The sequence below is a fragment of the Phycodurus eques genome, chromosome 10 (genome assembly GCF_024500275.1).
Source record: "Phycodurus eques isolate BA_2022a chromosome 10, UOR_Pequ_1.1, whole genome shotgun sequence".
Classification (NCBI taxonomy): domain Eukaryota; kingdom Metazoa; phylum Chordata; class Actinopteri; order Syngnathiformes; family Syngnathidae; genus Phycodurus; species Phycodurus eques.
In genome coordinates this window covers 347,928-358,642 of record NC_084534.1, presented here as the reverse complement: position 1 = coordinate 358,642, position 10,715 = coordinate 347,928, and the positions used below count along the sequence as shown (strand labels likewise).

The 10,715-nt window shown below is 42.5% G+C and overlaps 1 protein-coding gene across 2 annotated transcripts; it reads right to left on the bottom strand.

Moving 5' to 3' along the window:
- Nucleotides 1-605: 605 nt before the first annotated feature.
- Nucleotides 606-7,648, bottom strand: LOC133408520 (acidic mammalian chitinase-like). Of its 2 annotated transcripts, XM_061687519.1 has the most exons (11): nt 3,457-3,481; nt 3,080-3,106; nt 2,786-2,990; nt 2,611-2,667; nt 2,122-2,287; nt 1,888-2,012; nt 1,679-1,802; nt 1,417-1,599; nt 1,173-1,289; nt 954-1,086; nt 606-856 (listed from the first exon to the last, which is right to left on the bottom strand). In XM_061687519.1, the coding sequence occupies exons 1-11, from the start codon at nt 3,479-3,481 to the stop codon at nt 606-608; spliced, it is 1,413 nt and encodes a 470-aa protein (XP_061543503.1). The 2 variants fall into 2 exon arrangements, with proteins under 2 accessions (XP_061543503.1, XP_061543504.1); XM_061687520.1 differs by lacking the exons at nt 3,080-3,106; nt 3,457-3,481 and adding an exon at nt 7,623-7,648 and having other exon boundaries at nt 2,786-2,980.
- Between the last annotated feature and the right edge of the window lie 3,067 nt (nt 7,649-10,715).

Here is a 10,715-nt window from a genome sequence, read left to right as displayed (position 1 = left end):
TAGTCATCCATCCATTTTCTGGATTTAAATATATTCTTATTTGAAATTGTTTTCCATGTAGTTTATTGATAGCATACACCCTGATGACAATTGATGGAGGAATAAGCAAGTTACGACTTAATTGTCAGCGTTCATGCATTCCCCTCGTCTGGGGAACGTTGACCTCTCCGACATGGCCGTTATATAGCCGCCACGCTTAGCTTGGCTGCTTCATTGCTCTCGCGTAATATCCGCGCGTTACATTATGTCCTGAAAGTAGGGGTACGTTCGGAAATTCAATCTGGCGCCCCGGCGCCCATGGAGTGAATTTCCGAACGTATCCCAAATGTGCAGCTAAAGTCTCTTGAGGTTTGCCAAAACATTTACCTGATACACGCATGGATACAGACATACTGTATTAGGGTTTTCTGCTTCTTTGTCATCTATAGGCATTTGCAATTGATATGCAATTATTTCACAGAAACACATAGTGATAAAGTAAGCGACATTACTCTTACTCGAGATTCACATGAAAATGATTGTACACACAGAGGATGCTTGATAATCGCAGTCGTTTAATAGATGTTTGTGTCAGTTGTTATTTGCATTTCCCCCCCACTAATTGCTCATGGCCAGATGCAGCACTTGCAGCTATCATCAAAGACAGATCCAGATCCGCACTTGTTCAAATGGGTGATGCCACCTGCACACATGTAGAAGCTGGCTCTGTCATCTGGGTTGGGATACAGGCCATCAGGTTTGCCGTTACAGAAGCCGGATCCTGGGGCATGGGTTGTGACTGTGGCGGCTGTGGTCGGACGGGGGGTGGTGCTCGCACTAGGTTTGGGGGTGGTGGTAGCAGGGAGTGGTGGTAGCTCTGAATGGTACAGCAAGAAATAAGGTGCGTTAGTGATTTAATTCAACGAATTATGGATTTACACGTGTCTTTTGGCACTCTTAACAATTCCATTTACCAATGTTGAGAAGTTTGTTTAGATGAGACAGAAGGGGGTGGTTGCCCGCGCCGCAAAATCGTCCAGCAAAGTCATCCAAATCAAGAGCCCAAACAAAAGCACCGCCAAATTTCTGCTCCTGCAGGTAGCGCACCTAGTGGGACCCAAATGAAAATTTCAATCAGGTCGGGATTGACTGAGGTCAGATAAAAAAAAATGTACTGTTTAATGGCAACCTACTTTATTCTCATAGCTTTCCCTGGTGTCAAATCCCACCCACTCATTGTTTTTAGTGGCATAGGGAACCTTCTGGTCCTCGATCCACTGGAGGGTAGTGCCCTTCACAAAGCCACAGATCTGAACCACAGACAATTAAGTTAGGTTTGTTCACATCAGGTACGCTGTTGTTGAATACCAATTGAACCTACACCTGCAGTGTTCTGTATCATGCTACACATTTCCAATGCTTTACTTTCTATAGTACCTCATAGTAGGACCAGAATCCAGCTTCACGTGTGAATGGACCAGCTGATGCAGGTCCACTAGCTGGCGCGCCAACTCCGGTGTCTGCCGACGTAAGACGGAAAGTACGACCATAGGCAGCAAAACCCATCCTCAGTTTCTCCACTGGGGTGCCATTGTCTCGCCAATACTTCATGGCATAGTCCTGAAAAGGGATTGAAAATGTTTCAGATTGTGTTTTTGAAAATGGTACTACACCTCCCACGGAATTGGTTGTTGCTTACGGTGTTAAAGTAGATCAGGTCGCCAAAGTCCTTGGAGCCACGGAACAGAGGGCTATTGTGACCAGTGAACCGCTCCCAAGTTCCATGGAAGTCATAGGTCATCACATTAATGAAGTCCAATTCCCTGAGTTGCGTGCAAAACACAATGGCGCTCGTTTGGCGATTCACGCAACCTTCCTGTTAAGACGAAATCGACGAATCGCACTTACTTGGCAATCTCTGCAATTTCATATCCTCCATCAATTGTCCCCTTTCCAGCAGACACAGCAGCAGTCAGCATTAGCTGAGTATTACCAGTGGCCTTGGCTTCAGCGGCATAGGCTTGAACAAGTTCCTGTCAAAAAAAGGTCGCCAACATTATGGATATTGTCTACACAGTGAGCTTGAAATGCAGCTGAACATGTCAACAAGAGCGATACATACAGTGCATAGTGAGTACCTACCCTGCAAAGGGAAGTGAACCTCTGCTTGTCCTCTGGAGGGCTTCCACGAGCTCCCGGGTACTCCCAGTCCAGATCCAGACCATCAAATCCATGAGTCCTCAGGAATTTTATCGTAGACTGAATAAATTTCTGACGGTTAGTTGGATTGGATACCATGATGGAAAACCTGTGGAAAAGGTTATTGAGGTCTCAGGTACAGTACATATACAAAGAATATAGAGTATATCTTAAAAGGTAATTTTGCATTAAAATAGTTGGTCTATTAGACGTCACAATCTGTTAATAATCTCATTCAGAAGGAATCAATCACCCTTGTTCCCAGTGCACAGTGAAGCTGTGACAATATACAATTTCCAATAACTCCTATTTTGCTCTCAGCTGACAATTGACACGCAACACATAGCACGACAGGTATTGATAAGCTATCACCATCATACAACGCGTCAGTCAGAACAATAGATGCACGGCCACGGCTACAATGTAACTCACTGTGCCGAACCAAAGTTCCATCCGCCGACAGCCAGGAGTGTCTTCAGATGAGGGTTCCTGCAAATAGCCACGTAGCGTATCATCACAAGCACACACTGCAACCTCAGTCATCGTCGCCACAAATGTACGGCAGTGGCTCGCACTAAAATCCCAGCTTATAAAACTGCCCACTTACTTGGTCTTCAGGTTGTTGAAAGATTTGTACAGAACATCATCATTCCACTCATATGTAACCAGTTCATTGTTGTGGTTGATGATAGAGAAGGCATAGATCAGTGTGGTACACAGGAAGGGGTCCACATCTTGTGGCATGTATTTGCCCTCACCAGGTCTATATTGGGACCAGTTTGTGAAGTAGCACACCATTTTGCTGGCGGATCCTAAGTGGAAAAAGAGAAACATTAACGCTGGAATGAATTTGAATCAATTTGATATGGTGGAAGAGAAAGGGTGTTGGTTGACAACTTACCCAGCTGGCATATCGCCAGACACAAGCCTAACGAATGGAGAAAAAAAACATGTCTCATTTTATATCTCAAACGTAATGGTATATACTCTATACAAGGTGCACATTTGCACATGTGGTGCGCACTGAAAATGTTCAAAGCGCACCAGATTCGATTGTATCGGTGGGCATTCGCGTACCGCCAAAGCCAAGTCATTTCTTTTTTTCGGAGGGTGTGTGGGGGAATGTGGGTGCAGCGGTCATTAAACAAAAAACCTTTTCTTCCTTTATTGGTACAGAAGATAAGTAACGTATAAGTAGGATGTATGTCTACAAACGGTGTTTGTAGACATACATGTACATGTATCCGCAAAACCACACAAAACTAATTCTTGTCATACCTGCAAGTATTGTAAGCCTTGTCATCTTGATGATTATCTTTTTATCACACACAACCCGACTGGATTACTGTAAAAGAAACACAAGACAAAGAAGAGTTTTTCAAGACAATCACACAGTAAATAAAAGTAACACGAAGGTTGTTTTCCTTGATAAACTCACCTTGGGACCAGATGTTCCCAAAGAACAGCAGCAAAGCTGGGTCTTTTATACAATCCATAGAAGGGAGAGGAGCCAGCTATTTATACCTTTGGTTGTAAAATTCATTAATATGAAGACATGTTTTGATAAGAACATGCAAGTTTGAAGTACATGTTGACAATAATTTACTAGATAACACTTAACGCTGCACTTTACAGATAATCTGCAAATAGTTTAGGTCAGTGACCATAACGTATTGTTTATATAATGTCCTTGTCAGATTGGCATCCATTGTCTGTGAACCATGAAACTTTGCGTTTAAATTGACAAAACATTTCAAACTATATTATTGGGTAGGCATAATTCGGACATTCCGGCCTTGGTTGAAATAGAAATGGAATAAAACCTCCTGCTCATTTAGCTCTCTTTTCGTCACAAGCAAATAATCCTTTTTTTCTGAGAAAATGAATACGATAACAATATAGGATGAGGCCCAGGCCATAATCGAACAAAACATGACTTGAACGTAAAATACATTTTACTGCCTTTTGGGGCAATGCAGTTTTCAAACCAGGGAGACAGGATATGGGTTTCAAATACTGGATGGATTTGGGGTTTAGAAAATAGGAAAGTGACTGAGTGAAGATATTCTCATGTTACTTCAGCAAGTAGTGCAAAAATGTAACCTCCCTAGAAAACATGTATTTAAATATCTGCAAATTCAGAGTTTTCTGTATTCACACATTAAAAACTATGGCACAGCTTCCTGACATTGAAGAGTATATAGTAAACCACCTGCCACCTACATGGCAGTGGAACGTTATCTATGTTGTATAGTTGCTCTTAATCTTAAAACCAAACTCCTATTGTTATTGGCCTGGCTGTAAAAAGTCATCGACAGGTTGGGAAATGGGAGGAGACATGCCTTTGGGCGCAAAACTCAAGCCATGAACAGCAGATGTCGATTGTTACTAAATGCTTGTTTCAGGATTTACATCACACCTTTCAACCTACATTATTTGGATCTCATTATTTTGCATTTTCATAAAATTAGATCGATAACGGTAAAACAAATCTCGTTTAACGATTTTAGTTTGATTTGGGTAAATGTCTCCCCCGGCCTATTGAAATACACTTCTTTGCATAACGGTAAAGACAAGTGCACAACTATAAAGATATAAACGGCTTCGTAAACATTGTATTATTCATTTGATTTCCCGTGAGAGACCTTTTATTACATTTTGATTACTTTATTAAGTTTGAATGGACTTATCAACAGGACAGTTTCCTCTAAAAAAAAAAAAAAAAGAAAAGAGTATTAAAACAATAGATCATTATTTTGGAATTAACCACATATTTGTTCTTTACACAAATAATGAACTCATAACAAAACATGAGGAAATGTAAATACATAGTCAAAAATGTGTTTGTTACATATAGTCATATACATATGTGTACAGCATGTGGAAAACATAACACCATGTTGACCTAATGACAAATGTGCACAATTTCGACAATATCGCAAAGCATGACAAACCAGACAAGTGAATGTTAAAAAAAATAAAATCCAAAAGCCATGTTCTTTTATGTGTTCAAACGTGTAACGATAAGTCTAAAATCTCAGGCAAACTAATAGATTGCACCACAACGTGGCGCTTCAAAGTCATATTTGGAAAAAACGTCATGTTTGACACGACAGCAGAATGGCACATGACCAGAAAGAGCCGATCACAAGCGTCGTTGTTTTTGAAGGTGCAAGTGATATGAACATTTTTGGGGAGCTTTTGCAGCTATTTTTCAAATGGAACTAAAATCGGAATCCTGGAAATTTCTAAAAGCAACTGTAATTTGAGTAAACATTTTCTTCCAGTAATGTAATGGTTTAGAATTACATCCATCCATCCATCCATATTCTGAGCCGCTTATCCTCACTAGGGTCACGGGCTGCTGGAGCCTATCCCAGCTATCTTCGGGCGGGAGACGTGGTACACCCTGAACCGGTCGCCAGCCAATCGCAGGGCACAAACAACCATTCGCACTCACATTCACACCGACGGGCAATTTGGACCACTACCCCAGTCTGCCAATCCAGAGAGAGAGTGCCTCTGGATTGGCAGACTGGGGTAGTGGTCCCCCTTTTTAAGAAGGGTGACCGTCTTTTTAAGAAGGGGGACCGAGGGTGTTTTCCAACTAGACACACTCCTCAGCCTCCCTGGTAAGGTATATTCAGGGGTGCTGTAGAGGAGGGTCCCTCGGGAAGTTGAATCTCAGATTTCGGAGGTGTAGTGGGGTTTCCGTCCTGGTCGTAGAACAGTGGACCAGCTCTGCAACCTCGGCAGGGTCCTCGAGGGTGCATGGGAGTTCGCCCAACCAGTCTCCATGTGTTTTGTGGACTTGGAGAAGGTGTTCGACCGTGTGCCTCGGGAGGTGCTTTGGGAGTATGGGGTACCGAACCCCCTGATACGGGGTGTTCGGTCCCTGTACGACCGGAGTCAGAGTTTGGTCCGCATATCCGACAGTAAGTTGGACTCGTTTCCGGTGAGGGTTAGACTCCGCCAAGGCTGCCCTTTGTCACCGATTCTGTTCATAACTTTTATGGACAGAATTTCAAAGCGCGGCCGAAGCGTAGAGGGGGTCCGGTTTGGTGGCCTCAGTATTGCAGCTCTGCTTTTTGCAGATGATGTGGTTATGTTGGCTTCATCAGGCCGTGATTTCCAACTCTCAATGGAGCAGTTCACAGCCGAGTGTGAAGCGGCTGGAATGAGAATCAGCACCTCCAAATCTGAGACCATGGTCCTCAGGCGGAAAAGGGTGGCGTGCCCTCTCCAGGTCGGGGATGAGATCCTGCCCCAAGTGGAGGAGTTCAAGTATCTTGGGGTCTTGTTCATGAGTGAGGGAAGAATGGGACGGGAGATCGACAGGCGGATCGGTGCAGCGTCTGCAGTGATGCGGACTTTGTATCGGTCCGTTGTGGTGAAGAAGGAGCTAAGCCAAAATGCGATTTACTGGTCGATCTACGTTCCTACCCTCAACTATGGTCATGAGCTGTGGGTCGTGACCGAAAGAACAGGATCCCGGATGCAAGCGGCCAAAATAAGTTTCCTCCCTTAGAGATAGGGTGAGAAGCACGGTCATACGGGAGGATCTCAGAGTAGAGCCGCTGCTCCTCCACATCGAGAGGAGCCAGATGAGGTGGCTGGGGCATCTGATTCGGATGCCTCCCGGACGCCTCGCTGGTGAGGTGTTCCGGGCACGTCCCACCGGGAGGAGACCCCGGGGACGACCCAAGACACACTGGAGAGACTAAGTCTTTTGGCTGGCCTTGGGATCCCGCCGGAAGAGCTGGTTGAAGTGGCTGGGGAGAGGGAAGTCTGGGCGTCCCTGCTAAAGCCACTGCCCCTACGACCTGACCTCGGATAAGCGGTAGAAAATGGATGGATGGATGGATGTATGGATGGATGCTTCAGCATTTTTAATGTATGATTTTTCATTATTCAATTTATTTGCAGCCGGCACGGTGGACAACTGGTTAGGACATCTGCCTCACAGTTCTGAGGACTGGGGTTCAAATCCCGGCCCCGCCTGTGTGGAGTTTGCATGTTCTCCCTGTGCCTGGGTGGGTTTTCTCCGGGCACTCCGGTTTCCTCCCACATGCCAAAAACATGCGTGCGAGGTTCATTGAAGACTCTAAATTGCCCGTAGTGTGAATGTGAGTGTGAATCGTTGTTTGTTTCTGCAACCCAAATTCCAATGAAGTTGGGACGTTGTGTCAAACATAAATAAAAACAGAAGACAATGATTTGTCATGTTTACCACTGTGTTACATCACCTTTTCTTTTAACAACATTCAATAAACGTTTGGGAACTGAGGACACTCATTGTTGAAGCTTTGTAGGTGGAATTCTTTCCCATTCTTGCTTGATGTACAGCTTCTCCGTTGTCGTACTTTACGTAATGCGCCACAGAGTTTCCATGGGAGACAGGTCTGGACTGCAGGCAGGCCAGTTGAGTACCCGCACTCTTTTACTACGAAGCCACGCTGTTGTAACACATGCAGAATGTGGTTTGGCATTGTCTTGCTGAAATAAGCAGGGGCGTCCATGAAAAAGACGTTGCTTGGATGGCAGCATATGTTTTTCCAAAACCTGTATGTACCTTTCAGCATGAATGGTGCCTTCACAGATGTGTAAGTTACCCATGCCATTGGCACTAACACAGCCCCATAAAATCATAGATGCTGGCTTTTGAACTTTGTGTCCATAACAGTCCAGATGGTTCTTTTCTTCGTTGGCCCGGAGGACACGACGTCCACAATTTCAAAAACAATTTGAAATGTGGACTCGTCGGACCACAGAACACTTTTCCACTTTGCATCAGTCCATCTTAGATGAGCTCGGGCTCAGAGAAGCCGGTGGCGTTTCTGGGTGTTCTTGATAAATGGCTTTTGCTTTGCATAGTAGAGTTTCAAGTTGCACTTACGGAGTTAGCGCCGAACTGTATTTACTGACATTGGTTTTCTGAAGTGTTCTTGAGCCCATGCGGTGATATCCTTTCCACATTGATGTCGGTTTTTGATGCAGTGCCGCCTGAGGGATCGAAGGTCACGGGCATCCAATGTCGGTTTTCGGCCTTGCCGCTTACATGCAGTGATTTCTCCAGATTCTCTCAACCTTTTGGTGATATTTTGGACCGTAGATGATGAAATCCCTAAATTCCTTGCAATTGTACGTTGAGGAACATTGTCCTTAAACTGTTGGACTATTTTCTCCGGCACTTGTTCACAAAGAGGTGAACCTCGCCCCATCTTTGCTTGTGAATGACTGAGCAATTCAGGGAAGCAATCATGGCAGCCACCTGTTTCCAATGACCCTGTTCACCTGTATTATGTTCTCAAACAGGTGTTTGATGAGCATTCCTCAACTTTCTCAAGTCTTTTTTGCCACCTGTCCCAGCTTTTTTGGAACGTGTTAAAGCCAAAAAATTCCAAGTTAATGATTATTTGCTCAAAACAATAAAGTTGATCAGTTTTAACATTAAATGGGTTGTTTTTGTAGTGTATTCAATTAAATATAGGTTGAATATGATTTGCAAATCATTGTATTCTGTTTTTATTTTTGTTTAACACAACGTGCCAACTTCATTGGAATTTGGGTCGTATGTGCCCTGCGATTGGCGACTGGCCGAAGATAGCTGGGATAGGCTCCAGCAGCCCGTGACCCTAGTGAGGATAAGCGGTAAAGAAAATGGACAATTTATTTGTGGAAAACAGTCATAAGCATATGTTACAAAGACAATAGGCTACATTTACAACACTGACCCTTCTTTACGACTTTTGCAATACATCCAGCTATACCAAGTTTTAAAATAGGATTTGTCATTGTTGATAATAGCAAATAGAAACAACATGCCATCACAGACATGGAAACTGAAGCAGGAAAGTAACCAAAGCACAATACTTATATACACCCTGCCAGAACATTTGGCCACAAAATAAAATAAATAAAATATCTTGCAAAACATATACTTATCATCATCCTATAACCGATAATTTATTTCTGTCATTGAAGACTTCAAAGACCAAAAATCTCTTGTTTCATGGGCATATCAATAGAGGCATTCCAAATTCAAATTGTTCATACTTTCCAAGTAGACATAGTATTTGAAATGTACTGTAGATGTATGAATACAGTTTCTTCAGCAGATAACAAAACGTTTGAAGAGACCGAAATAGCATGAGATAACAAGTCATATTACAGTATGTAACCATGCAATAACACTACATTAGCACATAAACGGGCAAACATGACAAAACAAGATTAGACAGTGTACAAATATTAACAGCTTGATTACATTATCTTGGTCTGCTATTGATCAGATGACCATTGACCATCATAATGTTAGGTTACTGTGCACTTTTCCATTCAACGCTCAGTTGACTTGGAGATAAGTTTAAAGCTATCTATATTTGGTGTGCACTACAGTAAGTAAGATAAAAATAAACCCAACAAATAAATTGATTTATATCATGAATCAGTTTGATGGATCTTTATTAATATACAGTTGGAATTAGCATAGCCTCATTATTCCATGGTTATGTAAGCTTTTCACACCAGAAGGATAAAACAAAGTTTTATCGGAACGTGATTTTTATCAGGACTTTTAAAATGCACATGAATATTAAAAGCAATGTTTACTTTTGTTGGGGATATTGTAAAAGTTAGTCAAGCAATATTAAAATTCCATTCCACATAACAATGAATTTGATTAAAGTTGACCATCTTTTTAATGTCCAAATTAGTGGTGGGACTTTTACGTGGTAATCACGATTAATTAATTAAAAAATAAATGAGAAAACATTGACACATTTTAATGGCAGTTTTCTTTCCAAACAAACACGGAGTCAGTGCACGATTTCCTGGTGCACCAATTACATTGACGCACGTCAGAGCTTGGCTAACCATTGTTCCATGTGGCTAACAGCTAACACAATGGAGGAATCGGATGAAGATCTGTTGGAGGGCAAACTGAATAAAAAAACACTACCAGATGGAAGCCGCGCTAAAAGTATAGTTTTGTGCAGATTATGCAAAAAATAGTTTGTGTACCATCGGAGTACTTCAACCCTGCGGTACCATATAAATGTGTGCATGTCGGATCAAACACAGAAACAGTCGGAGACACCTCCCATTCCAACACATGCCTTGTATTGCTCATATCTTGCAACAGTCATCACTGTTTGCCTTGCTGATAGTGGTTTTAGTGATGCGTTAGCAAAATGTCGCAAGATAGTCGGTCACTTTAAACACATCGCTGGTAATGCAGAAGAACGACACTAGGAGCAATCAAGACTGGGGCAAGCAAATTAGCCACTAATGCAGGATGTAGCCACAAGGTGGAATTCAATGCCGGAAATTATCTCGAAATGTTCAAAATGTTATGGTCTTCTATACAAAATGACGTTTGGTACGGATACTTGGAGCGTTAGGCCTTTTGAATGACCATTTCAATTTCTTGTTTTACCAGTAAAAGACAGATGTGAATTTGGTTGATTTATTTATTTATTTTAACCATTTAAAGATAATACGTTTCTGAACAATCTGTCCTGAAATGGCACTATAAG

Excerpts from the sequence above, each read along its gene's own strand:
- LOC133408520 (XM_061687519.1), bottom strand. The coding sequence starts at position 3,481 with ATGACAAGGCTTACAATACTTGCAG. Across the intron at positions 2,991-3,079 it reads TCTGGCGATATGCCAGCTGG|GATCCGCCAGCAAAATGGTG; the intron begins GTAAGTTGTCAA and ends TTTTCCACTTAG. Across the intron at positions 2,013-2,121 it reads GGTTCACTTCCCTTTGCAGG|GAACTTGTTCAAGCCTATGC; the intron begins GTAGGTACTCAC and ends TTTTTTTGACAG.